Source organism: Thunnus albacares, chromosome 24, assembly GCF_914725855.1.
Source record: "Thunnus albacares chromosome 24, fThuAlb1.1, whole genome shotgun sequence".
Taxonomy (NCBI): Eukaryota; Metazoa; Chordata; class Actinopteri; order Scombriformes; family Scombridae; genus Thunnus; species Thunnus albacares.
In genome coordinates this window covers 20524958-20549866 of record NC_058129.1, presented here as the reverse complement: position 1 = coordinate 20549866, position 24909 = coordinate 20524958, and the positions used below count along the sequence as shown (strand labels likewise).

The 24909-nt window shown below is 41.5% G+C and overlaps 2 protein-coding genes across 2 annotated transcripts in view; one reads left to right on the top strand and one right to left on the bottom strand.

Moving 5' to 3' along the window:
* Positions 1–1121: 1121 nt before the first annotated feature.
* Positions 1122–5105, bottom strand: LOC122976547 (cyclin-dependent kinase 5 activator 2-like; the record flags this gene model as incomplete). Its single annotated transcript, XM_044345098.1, has 3 exons — positions 4440–5105; positions 3567–3704; positions 1122–1478 (listed from the first exon to the last, which is right to left on the bottom strand). Coding segments are annotated over exons 1-3 (927 nt in total), but the record flags the coding sequence as incomplete, so codon positions are not given.
* Positions 5106–14842: 9737 nt separating this feature from the next.
* The window catches only part of fmnl2b (formin-like 2b), a 36696-nt gene continuing 26629 nt past the window's right edge, over positions 14843–24909 (top strand). The window contains 3 exon segments of the mRNA XM_044345375.1: positions 14843–15277; positions 16118–16201; positions 23464–23544. Coding sequence (XP_044201310.1) covers positions 15161–15277; positions 16118–16201; positions 23464–23544 — 282 coding nt within the window. The 5' untranslated portion in view covers positions 14843–15160.

Genomic DNA, 24909 nt, shown 5'->3' with positions numbered 1-24909 from the left:
TTCTCTCTAATCCACTCTATTAAACTGCTACTGCAGCTGGAGACAAACATTCATGTCATCATAATGACGGTTATAACTCATCACATGGAAACAACACAGATGAAACAAGAAGCATAGAACCAAAGCCTTACCAGTTCTTCATACATATACTGGCTGTGGCAGCCTGCAGGTTATGGGTCTAAAAGTTCTTGTAGTGGAATAAGATGTTTGATTTCCCTGTTGCTGCCCAAACTCCCACAGAATCTGTGCCTATGAACACAATGGCTGTGCTCTGTTGGAGCTGTAGCAACACAAACTGTCCTGATTTCCACCACGGTTTCAGCCAAATCTAAACTACACAGAATTTTGACCCCAAACACACAAACCTACACTAACCTTTGTACAATTATATCTGGTGCATTTGGTGTGAAACAGTTTTAGAAATCACTGATGAAAAAGTTTTGTGGTTAGGGTTGGTGTCTATTTTGATTCCTTGTAGAGCATCTTTCAGTTTCTTTTTTCTTTGATCAATGAGTTCTGTGATGTTTTCTGTCTCTGTTGTCAACAACATCCCCCCCCCCCCCCCCCCAGTTGTACTAAATACCTTCCTGCAGCACTTACTGACACATAAAGCTATCTTAAGTTATGTAACTAAATCAAATAAGGCTGGAGAACATATGCTAGGTTGCCATGGTAACTTGTCTACATCCACGATGGTACAATCAGAAGATACTATTGGTTTTCATTGACAGCATGCAGTTAAAGTGAGCTAGTGTCCATGTTTCAGTCTCTCCTCAGCAGAAGGTCAAAGGTCGTGATCGATCAGACTGTGTTTAGTAGACGTTGGACTGCTCATCAGTTGCCATGACAACGGCGTTGAAGCTGCAGGTGCAGTCGGTTTACATTCAGACCTCAGCAGGTCGACAGGTGCCGGGTGTGTCTCATTAATAATACTGTGGTTCTCTCTCTCTGTTCCCCTCTTAGCGATCCAAATCATCAATCCTGCTGCCTCCTTTGTTTTCTTTCTCCTCCTCTTTCTCTCTCTCCTGCCTCTCCTTTTCAATCTCCTCCTCCTCCTTGTGTTTCATTTTCTCCTTCTCTTTCTCTTTCACTTTCTCCCTCTCTTTCTCTCTCTCCTTCTCTTTCTCCCTCTCCCTCTCTTTCTCCCTCTCCTTCTCTTTCTCCCTGACTCCTCCCTGGTTCTTTAGGTCCTGAAACACCTCGGTGAAGAAGTGTGGGTCAATGTTGATTCGCAGCATATCAGCACTCAGCTGGTCAATCAGCTCCAACGCCCGCTCCCAGAATGCATCACGGCTAGATTCCACCAGGAAAGGCTTGAGCGGGTATGAGATCTCATTTCCCAGGTAGGAGTAGGCCAAGTAAAGGCAGGTGAGGAATGTGGCATGGAGCTCCTGCTCTGAAGACGTGTCCTCATCCACCGCCTCCCTGCACAGCAGGTAAACGAAAACCAGACTGGCAGGACTGATAAAGCACTGGTCCTGCAGGGGGACAGGACAAGTAGTACTACTACAGAGAAAAGAATACTAATGTTACAGAAACAGGAAAAAGAGTATTCATAATACAAGACACGACAAAGTCATAATACATTTACCAAAGAGAAAAACCACAGTGGTGTAAAGTAGTGTATTATTTTCACTACACTGTTGTTCAAACGAACAACAAATAGAAATTGGAAGTGCTACTTGCCCAAATGTACTACTACTACTACTACTTACTTACTAGTACTACAGGAGCTAGTAGAGGGACTAGTTACAGAGGTAGAGGGACTACTTACAGAGGTAGAGGGACTAGTTACAGGGGTAGAGGGACTAGTTACAGAGGTAGAGGGACTAGTTACAGGGGTAGAGGGACTAGTTACAGAGGTAGAGGGACTAGTTACAGGGGTAGAGGGACTAGTTACAGATGTAGAGGGACTAGTTACAGAGGTAGAGGGACTAGTTACAGAATTAGAGGGACTAGTTACAGATGTAGAGGGGATACTTACAGAGGTAGAGGGACTAGTTACAGGGGTAGAGGGACTAGTTACAGATGTAGAGGGACTAGTTACAGGGGTAGAGGGACTAGTTACAGAATTAGAGGGACTAGTTACAGATGTAGAGGGGATACTTACAGAGGTAGAGGGACTAGTTACAGGGGTAGAGGGACTAGTTACAGATGTAGAGGGACTAGTTACAGATGTAGAGGGACTAGTTACAGAATTAGAGGGACTAGTTACAGATGTAGAGGGGATACTTACAGAGGTAGAGGGACTAGTTACAGGGGTAGAGGGACTAGTTACAGAGATAGAGGGACTAGTTACAGAGGTAGAGGGGCTAGTTGCAGAATTAGAGGGACTAGTTACAGAGGTAGAGGGGCTAGTTACAGAGGTAGAGGGACTAGGTGCAGAATTAGAGGGGCTAGTTACAGAGATAGAGGGACTAGTTACAGAAGTAGAGGGGCTAGTTACAGAGATAGAGGGACTAGTTACAGAGGTAGAGGGACTAGTTACAGAGGTAGAGGGGCTAGTTACAGAAGTAGTGGGGCTAGTTACAGAGGTAGAGGGGCTAGTTACAGAGGTAGAGGGGCTAGTTACAGAGATAGAGGGACTAGTTGCAGAAGTAGTGGGGCTAGTTACAGAGGTAGAGGGGCTAGTTACAGAGATAGAGGGACTAGTTACAGAAGTAGAGGGGCTAATTACAGAGATAGAGGGGCTAGTTACAGAGATAGAGGGGCTAGTTACAGAGATAGAGGGGCTAGTTACAGAGGTAGAGGGGCTAGTTACAGAGGTAGAGGGGCTAGTTACAGAGGTAGAGGGACTAGTTACAGAGGTAGTGGGGCTAGTTACAGAGATAGAGGGGCTAGTTACAGAGATAGAGGGGCTAGTTACAGAGGTAGAGGGGCTAGTTACAGAGATAGAGGGGCTAGTTACAGAGGTAGAGGGGCTAGTTACAGAAGTAGAGGGGCTAGTTACAGAGATAGAGGGGCTAGTTACAGAGGTAGAGGGGCTAGTTACAGAAGTAGTGGGGCTAGTTACAGAGATAGAGGGACTAGTTACAGAGGTAGAGGGGCTAGTTACAGAGATAGAGGGGCTAGTTACAGAGATAGAGGGGCTAGTTACAGAGATAGAGGGGCTAGTTACAGAGGTAGAGGGGCTAGTTACAGAAGTAGAGGGGCTAGTTACAGAGATAGATGGGCTAGTTACAGAGATAGAGGGGCTAGTTACAGAGATAGAGGGGCTAGTTACAGAGGTAGAGGGGCTAGTTACAGAAGTAGAGGGGCTAGTTACAGAGATAGATGGGCTAGTTACAGAGATAGAGGGGCTAGTTACAGAGATAGAGGGGCTAGTTACAGAAGTAGAGGGGCTAGTTACAGAGATAGATGGGCTAGTTACAGAGGTAGAGGGGCTAGTTACAGAGATAGAGGGGCTAGTTACAGAGGTAGAGGGGCTAGTTACAGAAGTAGAGGGGCTAGTTACAGAGATAGAGGGGCTAGTTACAGAGGTAGAGGGACTAGTTATAGAAGGCCTGCTGCCATTTTAGCTTTTTGCTATTTTTCTAAATGATGACATGACAATTGATAACACACACCTGCCAGCCCTGAACCAGCAGCGCTCGGTCAACATTTCTGAACCACAGGATGATCTGATTGGACGACAGCTCTTTAAGTTTGACACAACGACGACACAGAAAGTCTGAAAGACAACGAAGGAGTTCACCTGTGGAAGCCTGCAGATGAGAGAAGAGAAATTGTGACTCATCAGTGTAATTTCAACAAAAATTTCAACATCATTAAAACTTTGAGTCTGTAGTTGTTTGGATCAATTTCCCTTTGTTTACCCCTGATGAGTAATTCTATTATTCTGTGAAACCTGATTTAGGTTTGTGCCAATACCAAAAGTTTCTGACTGTAAACATTTTCCTTTACAGTATAATTTCAATTACTAATTGTTATGTTAATTTAGTAGCATTTACTTGATGACCTAAAAACTTGCATTGATTTATTCATATTAAGTGTATATTTGATTCTGGACAATGAATATTTGATATGACAAGAACTTTGAAAAACAACAGATATATGTTCAACCCTATCAAGTTTGAATGTGAATGTTGAAACATCTAGAATCCAGATTAAATAATATTTCATGACACCTTTTTCGTTTCATTGTTTCCTCGGTTATAGTGAGACCTACTGATGAGGTTATATTTTAACTAGTTCTTGTCTATTTGAGTCGTGACTGTGCTGTATTTAAATGATTTAACAAACAATAAGGCACATATATCAGGTTTATAAAGCTTCTGATAATCATTTTGATTGATCATTCAAAATGTTATATGTGATTTTGATTTATATCTCTCTGTGTCATTTTCTATTAAAATCAATCCCATCTCTCTCTCTCTCTCTGTCTCACACACACACACACACAAACACACACACACACACACACACACACACACACACACCTGCACCACCACCCTCTGCGGTGAGATGATCAGGTCCGGCCTGCCCTGGTTCTGGTTCTGGTTCTGGTTGTGTTCCGGGACGGTGGGTACAGGTACCGGGATGGGTCCGTGTCTGTGGCCGGCCTTCAGCGCTCGATGGCGGCTGTCGGTGGCGGCCTGCTCCCGCTGCACGTGCCCAGGCTCGGACACCGCAGGTTTTACTTTCTTCCCGCCCTTCCTCTTGACTCGTGCGGCTACGAGGCGTTTCTTCCAGCTGAGCGCGTGCAGCAGCACCGGGTGCCGTTTCTTCTTCTTCTTCTTCTTTCCATCCTTCTCCTCTTCCTCATCCTCGCGGGGTTCCAGCGGCTTCTGCACCGCGGGCTCCGCGAGCTTCTCCGGCCCACGAGCCGCAGCTTTCCGCGAGCCCGGAGACAGGGACAGCACCGTTCCCATGACGACACACAGACCGACCAGCGCGAGCCTCTCTGCAGCGGCAGCGGAGGAGCTGAATGTCTGTCCGTCCGGTTTCCCGTTAAAACGCTAAAAATTAAAAACCATCATGAAGACAAAAGAAGCATAAATCTGTCTGCGGGTCCATCACTCCACCACCCGTCTCTCCTCCCGCCTGTCTGTCTCTCTGTGTCCGTCCGTCCGTCCCGGTGTCTCTGACTATCTACCTGTCTCTCTCTCTACCTGTCTCTCTCTCTGTGACGCAGACTGATGGAATGAATCAGAGGGGGCGGGGCTTCTGCAGAGAGACTCTGTCCGTGGTGCTGAAGCTGAACGTGAGTTCAGTTGTGTTTAAAGCTGCAGTGAAGAAAAAGCTTCAGATTCTAAAGACAACAGTGTCCTGTCCAACCGGAGCAGCTCCTCATAACAAAAACTACATTAATACTACAGCTAAGTTCTCCAACTCAACATTACACATTATATATAGAATGTAATATACACAGTATGTATATATATAGGCTACTGTATTATACACCATGTACTGTACTAATCTTTGTACAAACATAAACACAACTGTTTCATACAGGAAATAACACAAATAAAAGCAAAATGGGTTTCAAATTGTTTTTAATCATTTATTTGATTTTCTGAGATCTTAATCTGAGCTCTTGTTTTCTTTAGTGTCCATCAACAGCACACTCAAAAATCACATTTTGTAGTCTCCATAGTGACAGTTTCACAGTGTGAACACTACAGACTGACCATCTGCTGAGACCTTATGTGACGTAGGGTGTTACTACTACTATATTATTGCTTATTGGTCTGGTTTTGCCGATTCCGAGTTAGAGTTACAGAAGCATTAATGTAAATAAAAGGTCAGCACTAACAGAAATGACTGCGGACACACTGCCATCTGCTGGTGGAAACAAGGTAGGCTATCACAAAAAAAACCCTCTGAATCTAACAAACCATGACATGAAGATGCTGCAAATTAAACTCTGAATTTCCTGCAGACGTTTTACAATAAATACCTTCCAGAGGAATGAAGGCATGCTAAACAGCTGGAAGTCTTTTAATGTGAAGAGTTTACAGGAAACAACAGTGATATCAGTAGAAAGAGGAGCAGTAAATAAAATGTACTCAAATTGTGATATTTTTATAAATTGGCTATAATTTGGTTTTAGTGGGGGTTTTTTTAAAACAATAATAATAATAATAGTTTAACCCATTTATTTATATAATGCTTTATTAACAATTTCACAAAGTGTTTTACAAATAAAAGTAAAAACAGACAAGGCATATAAATAGAAGAAGATGTCTATTGGTATGGATCCTCCATGTCAATAATCCATTTATTGTTGACACAGAATTATTACGCATGTGCATCGCTATTGATTGCACAAGATTGCGTGATTAGATTCAGGCACAAAAACCACGTGGTTACGTCAGGGAGAGATTGTGGTTTGGGATTAAAATAATTCAAACGTGGTAAAAATGTCCAGTTTAATGACATTAAAATGCCCGACAAGATGCTAAAAATGTCCAGTTAAAATGTTCAGTTAGTGGTCTCACACATAAAACTTTTTGCTGGAAAACCAATCTGGACCAGCAGCCTGTGGACTGGTAAATTACTGCACTGGTTCCTTGGCCAGTGCCTAAAAAGATGGGCTCAAATAAATAAAAACATATATCAAACATTTCAAAAAGCTTGTACAAAGAGAAAAGCTTTAAGAAGATATTTAAAAGAAACTAGAGACTTTGTGTGTCTGAGTTCAGCAGGCGGAGCTCCATAGTGTGGAAACTAATAGCAACAGCCTGATATTCACCAACCATGGGCTGGGAGTCACCAGCAGGCTCCATCTGAGGATCTTAATGACTGAGGGCACACACCAGGTCAGTAAGTCAGAGATGTATGTAAATGCAAGGTCAGCAATAAGATTTTAAAAGCAATGTAAAATGTAACAGTGCAGAGGCCAGCGGGGGGATGTGATCATGGCTCTTTGTTCCAGTAATAAGTCGAGCAGCAGTGTTTTGTACCAGATGGAGACGGTGGAGGAGACCCGGCTGATACCCAAGTAAAGTGCACTACAACAGTCAAGCTGAGAATTGATAAAAGCAGGTACAACTTTTTGTAAATCAGCAAATTATAGAAATGACCTAATTTTAGAGATTATCTTGAGCTGGAAGAAAGATGACTTTAGACCTGAAACTGTTGTGTTACATCTCCAGTTCTACCTCTTGGTTTTCTTAAAACTTTACCAAGTAAAATGTTTTTTATTCCTTTGTCAGTTTTTAGTTGTGTCAGGTGGAAAGTAACTGTAAGCTATTCCTCCATAGTTACATTAATGTTAAATTGTTATTATTGATTAATGTGCAATGCCACTGATAAATAAACAAATTAAGGCACATTACTGGAGACTGTCATATAAAAAAAACCTACTAGCCTACTAAATTACAACTACTACTAGTCGTGGAAATATCACTGCTGCAGCTGACAGTAATAATAATAATAATGATTATTATTATTATTATTTATTATCATTACCAACCCTAACCCTTATTATCATTATTATTATTATTATTATTATTATTATTATTACATAAAATGTGTCAAAGGTTACTCACCAGGTGACAATGGAGGACTCTAGGCTCACAGTTTGTTACCAGAGTATCAGTTTGTACCTTCAGCATCTTGAATCGGAATTAAATTTATGGGTGAAATATGTTGAGACACACATGTGACCCAACAACAGATTTACAGGATGAAACAGATACAAACATACAGCTAAAAACAACTCTCATCAGCACTGACTCATCTTTTGATGATAACAGTCTTACGGCCTGTAGAGCTCACAGTTACCAACAGCCTCCACTAGAGGGAGCTGTGCTGTTCACACCGGGCCTTACAATCATTTAAATCCAGTTTTAAAAAGCTGAGAAACACTGATTTAAGTTGGTTTTATTAATAGTGTGTGTGTGTGTGTGTGTGTGTGTGTGTGTGTGTGTGTGTGTGTGTGTGTGTGTGTGTGTGTGCGCAGGGGGCGGAGCCTGTTGCAGCAGAAGGCTCATTGTTTGAGGGGGTCGAGAGAGGAAGGAGGGAGGGTCAAGCAACACAGACAAAGAGCAGTGGAGAAAGAGAGAGAGACAGACAGTCAGCACAGACACAGCTGCTTACACTTCCTTACCTCATGCCCAAAGTACCAAACTTTTCCCAAATATAACTAAAATATATCCTGAACCTGCAGAAACTCTTCTATTTACTGGCGGAAATCCTCAAATGTGAAACATATCTCCTCACACCAGTGACTCCCGAACAACCAGTGGAAACTCACATGAAAACAGAAAATGAAGCTTTGTGGTTGTTGTTGCATATTTGCTGTTGTGGTTTGTATGTTTAATCATACACTTGATAAGTATTGATTTACAATAACTTGATTGAATTTTGCTATCATTAATTTACATCAAAACAAGACCCATTGATAACTTAATTGTGATGATAATGACAGTTATTATTATTAGTTATTATGTGTTCTTTTAATGATTATTTCTCATACACACATAATAAATCACGCACATAAATAATCCATAACAATATAACACTAACACACACACACACACACAAATATAAGGTTAGTTTAAATGTATTGATTCTACTGTAATTTAGTTGCACCTGACTGATTGATTCTTCGTCTGTTTCGTTTTGTTCAAACTTTGGCTGAATTTATTTCTTTATTTTTATCACAAATGAAATCTTTCACAATAAACTTTTGGAATATTCAGAGTTTGTACTTTAGCCCTTTTGGTCTTAAGACCACAGACCCGGATTTCTTAAATAGCATAAATGATATTGATATTTTGATTCTGTTAGAAACGTGGTGTCGATGTGATGCAGTGACTCGGTGTCCGTCAGGCTGCAGTGGAATCACAGAACCTTCATTTAAGCTGAGCACAGTGTGGCGAGGTCGAGACTCAGGAGGAATGATGACCTGGATCAAAGCTGATCTCACCAAAAACATTACAACCATAAAAAGCAAAAACCACATTTGGCTAAAAATGAATAAACACAGAAGGATTTATATCTGTGTGTAATATAGACACCTCCATCAGAATCACAGAGCTCTACAGCCCCCTACACACAGAGATATGTCACTTTCAAGCCAAAGGCAAAATACTTCTGTGTGGAGACTTTAATGCACAGACAGGTTCAGAAACTAACTGTATAGACCACACAGGAGATAAACACATATTCAAACAGTCACCTTTGACCCCCTCACCCACAGCCATGAGGAACAACCCTGACAAAACAATGAACAGAAATGGGAAGGAGTTAGTGCATCTCTGCAGAGTCTCAGGCCTGTATGTGTTCAGTGGGAGGATCAGAGGAGACAGTTTGGGACGTTTCACCTGCTGTTCAGCTTTTGGGACGAGTGTAGTGGACTATGCCATCTCAGATACGGACCCCTCCTCATTCAGTGCTTTTACTGTCAGAGCACAAACCCCCCTTTCAGATCACAGCCAGATTAATATTTACTTGAGAAAACACTGGAGATACTGTCAAGAAACAGCCCAGTAAGCTGCACCATCTAAACCAGTCATACAGATGGGCTCCAAACACTGCTGAACAATTTTACAAATTTTGAATTTGAATGAAATAAAACACACAATCAACACATTGAACAATTCACACTACCAAAATAACTCTGAAGGCATTAACAAAGCAACACAAGACATAAACCATATCTTCCAAAAGGCTGCATTAAATGCAAAGCTTGGAGAAACAAAGAAACTCATCGAAACGCTAAACAAAAAACCTCTGAACAAAAATGGTTTGATAGTGAATGTAAAAAAATGAGAAAACACTTGAGACAGCTATCAAACCAAAAACACAGGCACCAACATGACCCAACACTACAATATGAATACTCTGAAACTCTTAAAACAGTAAAAACAGACCATTAGACAAAAGAAATTCCACCACACCAACAAAACACTTCAGGAGATTGAAAACGCAGCAGACCAGGATCAGTTCTGGGACACGTAGACCAGGGTCAGTTCTGGGACATATTGAACAGTTTAGAAACTACAAAGCCACAACAATTAACAATACAAGATGGAGACATTTGGAAAAACTATTTTAATGACCTCTATAGAAGTTTCCCACCCAAAGATCTGAACCTAAATCAAATTGAAATTAAATCAAAGTTGGACAACCTTGAATCAGCCGCCAAGAATAACCAAAATCCTTCAGATTACCCGATTACACAAAAAGAGTTAAAGGTTGCTTGTAGCACAGATTGCATCAAAAATGAAATGCTGAAGAACAGAACCCCTGAGTTACAAACTGCATCATACTGTTGGACATGGTTCTGACTGGTGGCTGCTTTCCTGATGTCTGGAACCAGGAGTTGATCACCCCGATCTATAAAAACAGAAATAAATTAGACCCTAATAACTACAGAGGGATCTGTGTCGGCAGCAACCTTGAAAAAATATTCTGTAGTATCCTGAATTCCAGGATTCTAACCTTTATTCAAGAAAACATAGTAAATGTCAAATTGGCTTTCTTCAAAATTATCGAACCTCTGATCATATATACACCTTACACACTTTAATTAATAAACATGTCCACCGATAAAAGGGAGGGAAAATATTTGCTTGTTTCATCGATTTTAAAAAAAGCCTTTGATTCCATTTGTCATTAAAGACTTTTCTTCAGAATCCTTCAAAGTGGACTAGGTTGTAAAGTATATGATCTTATCAAATGTATTGTAGGATAAAGTCCCTGCATGTTTCGAAGGCAGACAGCACAAGCCTTAAACAACCGACCAGATCTTTCTTCAGCCCCCCAGGAATGCTGGCCAATAAAGTGAGAATCCCAAACCCCTCACTGACTAGACCATCCAAACAACCTCCTGCAACAACACGTTCTCACTCCCAACTCGTCACATATCGAAGCCTGGTCAGGACCCCGTGGCATCACTTTTTAACACACAGGGTACCCCTTTAGTGTCATTTTTCAACGCGCAGTATCACGGTAGTCACTGTTAAAAAATAATTATATTTTATGGTGTGACAACATAGTGGTTAAAGTCTGGTTAGGTTTAGGCACAAAAACCACTTGGTATGGGTAAGGGGAAGATCATGGTTTGGGTTAAAATAAAAAATAAAAATAAAAACGGCAAGGTGGTCTCGGACTGTGCTCTGTGCTGATTCTGTGCTGATTCCCAAGTTTCTGCCAACAACATTACAAGCCACCCACGAACCCCTCCACCTCCCAATAAGAAAGTAAGTCAGCTTATATATATGTCATGTGAAGTACATCACTTCAGAAATGTTGATATGATACATATTGTTGAAATGTTAATATGCTCCATATTACAGGTGTTGAAATGTACATATTCAGTGTATCTGTGGTTTGCAGAAACATACAATGCCAACGTTTTATTCTGATGACCAGGCTGAAATTTGTCACCTTATATAGACGTCATCTGTCTCATGGCGTCTATTTCAGATGTTGTGGGAGTTCAATAGAAGTCTATTGGACTACCCTGCATGTTAAAAAATGATGCTAAAGGGGTACCCAGTGCGTTAAAAAGTGACGCCACGGGCTCCTGACCAAGCTTCGATATGTGATGAGTTGGGAGTGAGAACGGGCTGCCTGCAAACAGAAAGGATCAGATTAGGAACCCCCATCTCCTTCATGGTCACCAAACCAGACCACTGACCCAAACCACCTTTGATCCTTCAAGCTACAAGAGCCAGCAAGACGGGACGACTAATTCACACCCCAGTGTGAACTGATAGTACCATTTGGATAAACGACTCCCACCATCGGTTGTCATAACTCACCTCTAAGAGCCAATCACACACAGAGACGAGCTGCCACCAACTTTAATCCCACTGTGGATTTTGATTTTCAGGGCTTGAGTGACCAACCCAAGAACTGATCACTGGATAAACCAGCATAAGGCACAAGACATGCTGCACTATATGCCATGTCCTAGGGACATACACATACATGCACACACGTGCGCACACACACACACAAACACACACACATCCTCAAATGGCATGGACCCCTGCTGTTTGCAGTCAGACCAAAGACAAGAGGACTGTAAAACCCATGGATTAGTTTTAGATTTTGTCTAAGGACAATTATTGTTGTATGTTGATATGTGTGTATATCATATGTGTGTTGTTATGTACTTTGGTTAGACCTTTATTCCACTGCCTTTAAGCCAAGACATGTACCACTAACATAGTCCCATCATCCTTGATAACACTAACATCATGTTTAGTACCATTCTGCTTGGTTCACTTTCAGAACACTAAAGTTACTATTGAAATTGCAAAATTAGAAATCATGCAATTGTTAAATTGTAAATACTTTGATTAATGGAGTAACCGTATTCAGGAGTTGAACCCGCCTGTCTGTAGACAGGGGGACTGGCTAAGATCCACCTTCTGGGTGGGCAGACTGAAACTTTAAAACAGTGTCTTATCTGTTTTTAAGCCTTTTAGGCAGCTGTTCTTATGCGGCTCTTTAAGGCTGCTTGATGCTGGTCCTTTTTGCTTTCTGCCATGCCGGTGGAAAGCTTGCAGTTTGCTAGTCTGAAGACGTGACTGAGAACAACAGGAGGTGAAACCTGAGAATGTAGAGTCATGAGTTAAGGATCAAGCCTAGAAGAGCATAAACCAGGAGCTCTCTTCCAATGGGAACTTTTCAAGTCCGGACCAGCGGACTCACTCATCATTACAAGATCCAGACTCCAGCTCCTCACCCTTCCATTCTCCACAAGAAGCCGCCCCAGAGAGCAAGCAAGTATTCATACAAAACATTCATCAACCTGCTTAAACCCTGATGCTTCATGATTTGTAACTTCAATTAGCAATTCAGAACTAAGCTGTTGTACCGTTGATTTGACTCGCTGCTTCTCAGGTAACAGTCATCTCATCTGTTTATCAGGTCTCTCATACCAACTACACAACAGATAACTCTGCATCATGCATTTCAAAACTTTCACTTGCCACAGCCTTGTGTACCAGTTTCCCTATTGTGTCTTGTTTGTAAAATGTTGTAGTGTTTAGTACTTGTAGCTGTAGTATTAGTAATAAATGTGTATGTAACTAAGGTGAACTTGTTTGTGTTTTCTTGTGCATCTCAGTCACTTAACCTTAAAAGACCTATACCCTTGCAAAATCATTATTACAATTAATAAAGATCATAATTCTAATAGACCTCTCTTGTGTGTCCAACAAGGAGGACTATTTCCCTGTTATTATACCTACTTTAATATGAGTTATGTCACTGGACGAATAATTTCATGTTGGAGTTGTGCACAACAATAATTAATAATTCCCCCATAAAATCATAAAGATATTTAAGTGCACAAATTCCTACAGTATGTACAAGCACAACCAGTGTGCTGTGAAAATTAACAAGCAAAGAACAGAGAATTTTAACCCAGGACACAGTGTCCTACATTATTCAACCTGTATATCAATGAACTTCTCAATCTTTGACTCAGAGATTAGATACCTGCTTTATTCTGTTGTCCCCTACCAGTGATGGTCTTCAACATAACCTGACCATCCTGGAACAATACTGCCATAACTGGGCCTTGGATGTAAATTTTAAGAAAACCCAAGTTATGATCTTTCAAAAAAACACAGACATCTTGAAAACAAATAACATTTTACTCTGAACAACACCCTAATTGAGTACACAACAAATTATATTACCTTGGTCTGAACATATCTGCATCAGGAAATTTCAATATGGTAATAAACACGCTCAAAGAAAAAGCACGCAGGGCAACGTATGCATTAAAAACGAAGTTATTCAATATTAACATTCCAGTTAGGATCTTGACAAACATATTTGATAATGTGATTTTACCAATAGCCTTATATGGAAGTGAGGTCTGGGGCCTGCTCAGTAGATTGGAGCATGGCTCATGGGACAAACACCCAATAGAGGCCGAAGAACTCTGAACGTTCAAAGGAAAACACTGAATAACACCTGCAGAGCAGAACTGGGACATTTCTCATTACTGTTAAATATACAAAAACAGGCAATAACATTTTGGACACATAAATTCAAGCCCAAAAGACACACTTCCTTTCAAAGCACTAAAAACCCAAGAACTGAACCCTGAAAACAGCCCCCTCAGTCAGTTGATGGTGAAACTAACCAACCAGGCTCCACCAGCACTGATTCAACACAACAGAATAAAACTAATTATGAATCAATCAAAAGATCTATATTGTCTATATATGTGCCCAAATAGTCAAAGATGGGTCAGTCCATGACCATACACCCAGTCTCTATAATATAAGAAACAAATGCAACCTAAAGTTATAATAAATAAATTCAGATCAAACTTAACTTGAATACCAAAATATTTGCTCATAATATTTAACATAACAAGCAAAATGAAACAATTTCTTTTAACGGCTATGACACACTATAAAATCCCCAAAATTAGGGATCTGTATGGTGTTAAGTAATTGTATTAAATTGTACAAAATTGTACTGTATTGTATTGTATAGCAATCAAAGAATGGACTGCATCAGTAAAATATAAAACCTGTATATTTAATATGTAATATGTGAGTCTTCTGTAAACTGCTTTGGCAACAACATGCTTTTGTTCATGCCAATAAAGCTATTTGAATTGAAATTGAATTGGGGGGTTGGGTGGGGGGTCGAGCGACACAAAGACTCGTTGAGGGGGAGAGAGAGAGAGAGAGAGAGAGAGAGAGAGAGAGAGAGAGAGGAGACGTACACAAAGAAGAGGGCGGCCGAGCGACCGACTCTCGCTTTCTTTCTTCATGTGGGGGAGGAGAGGGGGAGGATTAACCGGCTGATCTGCGACACGCGCTCACACACAACACACACACATCATATTTACACACACAACAACACAGCGAGGCTTCATCTGGATCAGCAGCAGCATCAGCAACATCATCATCATCCTCACCGGCGAGGAGCGAGAGACAAAGAGACAGAGAGAGAGAGAGAGAGAGAGAGAGAGACGGGAGGTTTCCACCGTCGGAGGAGAAGCAGGCAGACAGACACACAGACAGACACACAGACAGACACACAGACAGACACACAGACAGACAGGCCTTCGTCACCTCGACCGTGCAGCGGAGCGTCTGGCAGCGTGTGATGGCCGACCACATGTTCCTGCTGCTGTGTGTCTGCTGAGTGTGTATGTGTGCGTGTGTGTGAGTAAGTGGGTGTGTTCAGTGTGTGTCTGAAGTGCGCGCGCGTGTGTGTGTGTGTGATGGGGAACGCAGAGAGCATGGAGAGCCAGCTGGCCGTCATCCGGTCCAGAGCCGCACCGGTCCGACTCCCGATGCCCGACCCGGCCGAGCTGGAGGAGAGGTTCTCCATCGCTCTGGTAAATACACACACAGAAACACACACATACACATCATCATACACAAACACACACACACACACATATATATATATATATATATGTGTGTGTGTGTGTAAATATATATATATATATATATTTACACACACACACATATTATACACACACACAGAAACACACACGTTCATACACACATCACACATAACTAGGCCTCCACACAGACACACACACACACACACACACACATATATATATATATATATATATATATATATATATATTTACACACACACACATATTATACACACACACAGAAACACACACGTTCATACACATATCACACATAACTAGGCCTACACACAGACACACACACACACACACACTCAGGATATTCAGAAGGAGACATGTTGAAAATATTCTGAATCCAGTGAAAAAATGAATCTATGTGACATTCAGTCCGACTACGGGTCTGACGTGGACTACAGGGTTTGGTAGACTCTCTAGTATCTACGGGTCTGACGTGGACTACAGGGTTTGGTAGACTCTACAGTATCTACGGGTCTGACGTGGACTACAGGGTTTGGTAGACTCTACAGTATCTACGGGTCTGATGTGGACTGCAGGCTGTTGGGGGATGTTTCAGGTGGTCTGAGGTGTTGGGGAATGTTTCAGGTGGTCTGAGGTGATGGGGGATGTTTCAGGTGGTCTGAGGTGATGGGGAATGTTTCAGGTGGTCTGAGGTGATGGGGGCTGCTGGAGGGACTGTGTTCATATCACCAGTTAGATGTTTTAATAAAGAGTATTGATTATTGATTGGTGGAAGGATCCGTTCAGAATAATCTTGTTCTGACTCTGTTTCAGAATTCAATGAACCTGCCCCCTGACAAGGTGCGTCTGTTGCGTTCCTATGACAACGAGAAGAAGTGGGAGCTGATCTGTGATCAGGTAGGTGCTGTTTAGATCTTTCTCTTCCTGAATATTCAGGATTCTGACTAGTTGAGGGATGTCAGGGACGTTCTGTACAACGTATTATAAATGTTTGTCCGTAAACACTGAGGTGGTTCCACAGCTGATTGTTTTCTTCAGGTTTAAAACAGTTTGACTTGTTAACGTCAAGCTGGAACCAGAAGATCAGATGATGAAGTCTGAACTTCAGTTCTTATTGTGCTCATCCTGATTTTCACTTGTAGTCCATCACAGCAGAGCATAATGTTTAGACACATGTTTGAACACTGTTTGAATGCTCTTAATGAACTCTTTTCACTGAACTAAAAGCATCAAATATTTATGTTAATTTAATGTTTATTTCAACAGGGATGCTCTCAAGATACATTATCTGTTTTATGATAGAGACCTGGACAAAATGGCAGTGTACAACAGTGTCACAAAGTTAGATTAATAACACATTAATTTACAAGAATCACAACCAACACAAGAAAACAAGACCTGAGATATACGAGAGAGATAAAACATGACTGTTTAAATAACATTCCTCATGAAACATTTTTTAATGTGAGTAATAGGTGATATGAAGGCAGCGTTTATCTCATAAATGTTTCCACGCACAGAGTGCAGAGTATGAAAATGCAGTTTGAAGTTCTGACTGGGTTAGGGTTAGACTGAAATTACCTGGTCTGATCGCTGTTAGAAACAGGAGACAGCATTTCAAGAAGGTAACCAGGAAGTTTAACGATGATGGTTTTAAAAATGAAAAGGTCGATATTAACCTTCCTGTCTATTTTCATTGAGGTCCACCGAACTAACGTGTATAAATTACAGTGATGAGTTCTTGTCCCAGTGTTCAATATAAAAGGATGAATGATCAACAGAGTCAAGTCTGAGTCCTGCATATACAAGGTGTCACCATCATCTAATAAAGTTACACCTGAACTAAACAAATAAAACATTTCTTCAAACGAAAATAAATCCTAGTTTGAGTTTTGCTTTATTTAAAAGGTTATCAATGTGAATATGGAGAGACAGACTGTCATCCAGCCATATTTCAAGATATTTGTATGTATGACCTTTTTTCTAATTCAACTCTTTCTAAGGTTTTAAGATTGATATTTTCTGCCTTTTGTACAGAATATGCAGGATTTCTGGTGAAAGTCATACGTTTAGTGTTTTGTGCATTTGGGGTCAGTTTTTAATTGGTGAAAGGACAACTGAAGTGTGTGAAATACGGTTAGGATGTAAGTAATGGCTTTAAATTTAAACAATAACTATCATCTGCATACAAATTAATTTTTGCTGTGTATGTAATTTCCACTATTGTTTATAAAAATAGAAGACAAAGCAGGTGCCAGAATACATCCTTGTGGTACACCTAATCATCTTAAGAACTTCTGACTTGTGGTTGTCTATGTTAATGCTTTCTCTCTAAGACAGTTTCTAAACCAACCAATTTGGGTCACATGAGCCAGTTTAGTTTACATTGCAATGAGTCCAAGGCCTTGGACAGATCAACAAACACAGATATACAACATTTATTATCAAGCCAAGCAGTAATGATATTAAAAACAAGTGTTGCTGCAGTTATTGTTCTGTGTCCTGATCTAAAACCAGATCTTTCATTTGTGAGTTAATTAGTGATTCAAATACTTTAACCAAGACAGATCATTTCAAGATGGGATGGTAATTATTGATCTCCAATGGGACACCTCCCTTAAGTAATAGGCAAATATGAGGATTTCAAGATTTTGGAGATAAAGTTGGACTTTGGTTGAAAATTGAGGGGATTGGTCAGGGTTAGGGTTAATAAATGAGAGTCAACCCATTCATTTTATAATCAACATTCAGTACAATTATATTACAGTCAATATTTTTAAAAGCGTGACATAATTCTGATTTGCCACTAATTTAAATCTAATTTCATGGGGTTAGCATAAGAATTACTGTAAATATCAGTACCACCACATAAATGGCAACCACAAAGGGATCATCACTCAAGCATAATCTTTAAAATAAAGAGATTATATGTTGTGTCCCATCTTTTGACGTCTAAATGTATTAATTGAGTGTACATTCTTATAACCTGTGTATCAGTGAAAACCATCACTAATGACTCTCAATCATGTCTTTGGAAGATCCAGACATTACAACGACTGCCACAGTAGGGTCGTCTACATCTCAATCACCCACTAATCTGAAACAACTGGTGGTGCTTATCACAGTACGCCAACGTCATGGGGAAGTGCTCGTGGACACTGTTCTACCTATACTTTACTGCATATGAGTGTGTGGGATAAGATCAAAGCCCCCAAATGAGTCCCTTGTATCATGGCGGGGTGATCCAATGTATCTCACGAATGGCCAGCAAGCAAATCCTATTGCATGCAAAGTGCTGGAGTTCAGCATGCATGGTAACAATTGGTCCGTACCTACCACTGCACTGGATGCAGATGTGCTTGTGTATCCATTAGTTCTTGGTTTAGACTTCATGAGCGTGAGTGGTCTCCTGGTTAATGTCCAGGCTCAGGTGTACTCTTTTGCTAGTGATGACAAGGCCAGGGTTTTCCCCTTCCAGCCTGTCCTGTGCCCGGATCAAAGTTGAGGTGTTCGGAGTGTGAGCAGTGTTTTTCTTTACACTTCCTTGCCACTTAAGTTACCGCTCTTGTCTGCCTTCGATGATGATCTGTGTGACATAGCTTGTTTACCTGAAGGCAATGACTTACACAGTCCACTCCATACTGCTATTGCAGACAGTGGTTTGATAGGAAGGGAGGCTGAGAAATTGCACCAACTCTTGCTCAGCAATCCCTGAGTCTGCATCACCACTTTAGGCCCCAAGTGACAAGTGGAAACGGACCCAGAAAGCCAGCTTCTCACTGCTTTTGTCACATGTTTTGGGTTGTTCCATTTTCAAGTTATGGCTTTTGGCTTGAAGGGAGCTCCAGCTACCTTCCAAAGGCTTATGACCCAGGTGCTCAGGAGCTGCCTGAGAGACTGCTGTATGGTATACTTGGATGATATTATAATCTATTCCAAAGATGTCCAGACTCACCTTTACGACATCCAGCGGTGTTTTATTGTCTCCAACAGACTGGCCTTACCCTCAAGCTGAAGAAGTGCCGCTTCTGTTGCCCCGAGCTTAAATTCCTGGGTCATGTAGTGAGCAAGGAGGGAGTGTCTTTAAAAGGACCTTTCATCAGAGCCTTTGATCCCTCTGCGCAGGTGCCCCGTGCCCTGAAAAATGTCCAAGCTCCTGTAGAATCAAACCTGGAATGGGCAAAAAGAAAACAGGCGTATAACTACAACAAACACCGAGGACGTTACCTAACAAAGAGAAAGACAGGGTCCAGATGAAAGCCCATCCCCTGTCCAAGGCTTCCAAAAATTATACAGCCAAACTTGCACCACGGTGGATTGGTCCATATCGCATTGTGGAGCGGATAGGCCCTGTGAATTACAGAATTGTGAGTAAATTGAGATAAAATATTTATTAAAGGAATTGTAATAATAATAATAATAATAATAATAATAATAATAATAACAGATACAAGAGATAGTATATCTGTAAGTTCAAAATTACTAATTATTAAGGGGTCGTGGAGACTTGGACAAGCAGTGGAACATCGAACAGATTTAATTAGTTTTCAGAATTTGGTGGGACAGTTCAAGTTTTCAGTTGCATTTTAAAAAAGTATTTTGCTTATGTGTTTCTTATTTACATGGTACATTTGTTCCTTATTGCTCTGAAGCAGGTCCAGTATGTTGGAGAATTTGAGTTTCTAGCTTTAGTCCAGGCCACTTCTCTCCAATAGAACAAACAGCACATTTCATCTGAAAACCATTTCTTCCCCTGATTCTGAACTCTTTACTTGAGGCATGTTTATCTGTCTATCACATACATTCATATATATATATATATATATATATATATATATATATAAAGGAATTGATAGTAATACCAGGGGAGCTAAGCACCAGCTACTAGTCGACAGAGCAGTCACCCAAGACTGCAAGACCAGGCAGACCAACCTTTGCACCGCCTGGATTGACTACAAGAAAGCCCACGACTCAATGCCACACACATGGATACTGGAATGCTTGGAAATGTATAACATCAACAGGACACTAAAAGCCTTCATCAAGAACTCAATGGGGCTGTGGAAAACGACTCTGGAGGCCAACTCAAAGCCAATTGCACAATTGGTGGCTACGGATACTGAGTCCGAAGTGGAACAAGCATCAGTCACCTCCTCTACATGGATGACATCAAGCTGTATGCCAGGAATGAGCGAGATATCGACTCACTGATCCACCTCACCAGGATCTACAGCAACGACATTGGAAGGTCATTCAGACTAGGTAAGTGTAGTCAGATGGTGTCGAAGAGAAGGAAGATGATCAGAACCGAGGGGGTTGAACTACTAGAAGGCAGCATTGCAGATGTTCAGGACAGCTACAAATACCTTGGGATCCTGCAGGCAAATGGGAACCTTGAGGAGGCCACAAGGAAGTCAGCCACAGCCAAATACCTACACAAGTATACGCTAAATGGGAAGAACAAGATACAAGCCATCAACACGTACACCCTGCCAGTCATCAGATACTCTGCTGGTATAATAAGCTGGCCAAAGGAGGAGATAGAGGACACTGATATCAAGCTCCTCACAATGCATGGAGGGTTTCATCCCAAGTCCAGCACCCTGAGACTGTACACTAAGCAGAACGAGGGAGGACGAGGACTGGTGAGTGTCAGAGCCACTGTCCAGGACGAAACAACCAACATCCAGGAATACATCAGGAAGATGGCCCCCAAAGATGAACTGCTAAGTGAACCTCAGGCAGCAGAAACCCGATGATGCAGAGGAGGAGGAGGAACCATCATGGAGGGACAACCCCCACACGGCATGTACCACCGACAGATAGAACAAGTGGCTGATATCAAGAAATCCTACCAGTGGCTGGAAAAGGCTGGACTGAAGGACAGCACAGAAGCACTGATCATGGCAACACAAGAACAGGCACTCAGTACAAGATCAATAGAGGCGGGGATCTACCACACCAGACAGGACCCCAGGTGCAGGCTGTGCAAAGATGCTCCTGAGACAGTTCAGCACATCATAGCAGGGTGTAAAATGCAGGCAGGAACAGCGTACATGGAACGAAAATACCAAGGGCTGAAAGAGGAGCTAGAGAAGATGTGGGGAGTGAAGGCAACAGTGGTGCCAGTGGTAATGGGAGCACTGGGGGCTGTAACCCACAAACTGGGAGAGCGGCTCCAGCAGATTCCAGGTACAACATCTGAGGTCTCTGTCCAGAAGAGCGCAGTCCTAGGAACAGCTAAGATACTGCGCAGAACCCTCAAACTCCCAGGCCTCTGGTAGAGGACCCGAGCTTGAGGAAGACACACCACCACCCCCCATGGGAGGGGGGTGAGAGAGGAAATTTTTATATAAATATACAGATGGGTGACAAATTAAAGGAAAACTTGGTCCAGGTCTGAATGCTTGACCCCTACAGTTAGGGGATCTGGGGGCTCTGTTATGCTGTGGGGGGCATTTTGCTGGCATGGTTTGGGTCCACTTGTCCCCTTAGAGGGAATGGTCACTGCTAATCAATACAAAGTCGTTGTGAGTGATCAGCTTTATCCTATAATGATACATTTCTATCCTGATGGGAGTGGTCTCTTCCAGGATGATAATGAATGCTTTGATGAGTATTAAATGATGTGAATCATATGCTATGACCCTCGCAGTCACCAGATCTCAACCCAGCTGAACACCTATGAGAGATTTAGGACTGACGTGTTAGACAACTCTCTGCACCACCATCATCACAACACCACATGAGGGAATATCTTAATGAGCAATGATGTTCATCCCTCCAGAAGAGTTCAGACACTTTAGAATCAATAACAAGGCTGAGGAACACCATTCTTCAAAAAGATATTCCTCATTTGGTGTTTTTATGATGGTGGTCTGTATGTTTGCATAACCACTGCTGCAGCTGTGTTTTGGCTTCTGTTCAGCAGCCTACTGATGATCTTGGACCTTCTTCCATCTTTATGAAGTCTCACATCACAGAAAAAAAAACAACACACTTCTATGCACTCTAATTATCGCCTTGTTGCACTGCCTGTTGGCATCTACGTCCTGTCGGGCCCAAACTTAAGCTTTATGGCACTTACTCGTGTTGTTGTCTCCTGACTAGATCCTTGTTTGTGTTGTATCAGTCTCATATGTAAAAACGTCTGCTAAATGTAATGTGATGTAATGTAATATCTGGTTTCTACTTGTTCAGTCAGTTCCTCAGCATGTGGAGCAATGTTGCATTAGACACAACCCAAAACTGAGAAAGTTGTCGTGTTTACAGGTTCTTTTATTACCTTGTTTAGGCAATTAGTCTTAATTGGAAGTCACAGGTGTAATCATTTTCTAAAATCAATGTAGTCTATCTAACCTGTTTGTTCTTAATTACAAATAAGATGAAATACCTGACACTTCACCCTAAAAATACTACAATTAATGTAAGATGATACAATGTTGAATCATTTAACATTTTAGTGATATTACACAGGGGTGTACTCAGTTTTGTTATATACTTTATGTTTATCACATATAGAGTTTGAGATCATCCTGGTACATGATGTCATGCAGAAATACTTGTTGGTTAAATTGTTTAAATCATCTTTTGATAACTTGGGCTTTTTGTGTTCCTTATACAAGCTGTCGCACATTGATCACTTACATCATTGTTGAATATCTGTGTGGATGAGTCATTAAAATAATGTCCAGTGAGGTTGATTTATTGATTTTTGATTTGATCTTGTTGTTTTAAGTTGAAGTATTTAATCTGTTCAGGATATATGCAAGTGCAGTAAGAAATTCAGATGGAGCTAAAGGTCTGTAACATGAAATGAAAGATTTATTTTAAAATGAATCAGGTCTTTACAAGTGTACTGAGGAGGAACTTTAAAGACAATTTTCTCTCAGGAACATTTTTTTCTCACAGCTAGAAGGAAAAAGTTGATCGTTTTATTTACTTTTATTGATGAAATATTTCCTGATTTTATATTATTTTGTGCTTAGGAGGATAAAAGTTTGTTTATATCTGTTTATTAAATGGAATCATGTTCGTAGTGGAAAACCAGGTGTGTTTGAACCTGATTTCTGACTTCTTTGATGTGGTTCAGACAGGTGTTGTTGGTGGGCGGGGCTTCTTATCTGTTCTCATCCGATCATATTGTGTGTTTGATGTAGGAGAGGTTTCAGGTGAAGAACCCTCCACACACCTACATCCAGAAGCTGCGAGGCTTCCTCGACCCAGCCGTCACACGCAAGGTGAGATGGGAAATGTAGTTCTCTAACCATTAACCCGTATATCTGTCATTAACCTGTCTGTCTGTCTGTCTGTCTGTCTGTCTGTCATTAACCCGTCTGTCTGTCTGTCTGTCATTAACCTGTCTGTCTGTCTGTCTGTCTGTCTGTCATTAACCTGTCTGTCTGTCTGTCTGTCTGTCTGTCATTATCCTGTCTGTCTGTCTGTCTGTCATTAACCTGTCTATCTGTCTGTCTGTCTGTCTGTCATTAACCTGTCTGTCTGTCTGTCTGTCTGTCTGTCTGTCATTATCCTGTCTGTCTGTCTGTCTGTCATTAACCTGTCTATCTGTCTGTCTGTCTGTCTGTCTGTCATTAACCTGTCTGTCTGTCTGTCTGTCTGTCATTAAACCGTCTGTCTGTCTGTCTGTCATTAACCTGTCTGTCTGTCTGTCTGTCTGTCATTATCCTGTCTGTCTGTCTGTCATTAACCTGTCTATCTGTCTGTCTGTCTGTCTGTCATTAACCTGTCTGTCTGTCTGTCTGTCTGTCTGTCTGTCATTAACCTGTCTGTCTGTCTGTCTGTCTGTCTGTCTGTCATTATCCTGTCTGTCTGTCTGTCTGTCTGTCTGTCATTATCCTGTCTGTCTGTCTGTCTGTCATTAACCTGTCTATCTGTCTGTCTGTCTGTCTGTCATTAACCTGTCTGTCTGTCTGTCTGTCTGTCTGTCTGTCATTAACCTGTCTGTCTGTCATTAACCTGTCTGTCCGTCTGTCTGTCATTAACCTGTCTGTCTGTCTGTCTGTCTGTCTGTCTGTCTGTCTGTCATTAACCTGTCTGTCTGTCTGTCTGTCATTAACCCGTCTGTCTGTCTGTCATTAACCTGTCTGTCTGTCTGTTATTAACCCGTCTGTCTGTCTGTTATTAACCCGTCTGTCTGTCTGTCTGTCTGTCTGTCTGTCTGTCTGTCATTAACCTGTCTGTCTGTCTGTCTGTCATTAACCTGTCTGTCTGTCATTAACCTGTCTGTCCGTCTGTCTGTCATTAACCTGTCTGTCTGTCTGTCTGTCTGTCTGTCTGTCTGTCTGTCTGTCTGTCTGTCATTAACCTGTCTGTCTGTCTGTCTGTCATTAACCCGTCTGTCTGTCTGTCATTAACCTGTCTGTCTGTCTGTTATTAACCCGTCTGTCTGTCTGTTATTAACCTGTCTGTCTGTCTGTTATTAACCCGTCTGTCTGTCTGTCATTAAACCGTCTGTCTGTCTGTCTGTTATTAACCCGTCTGTCTGTCTGTCTGTCTGTTATTAACCCGTCTGTCTGTCTGTCTGTCTGTCATTAACCCGTCTGTCTGTCTGTCTGTCATTAACCCGTCTGTCTGTCTGTCTGTCT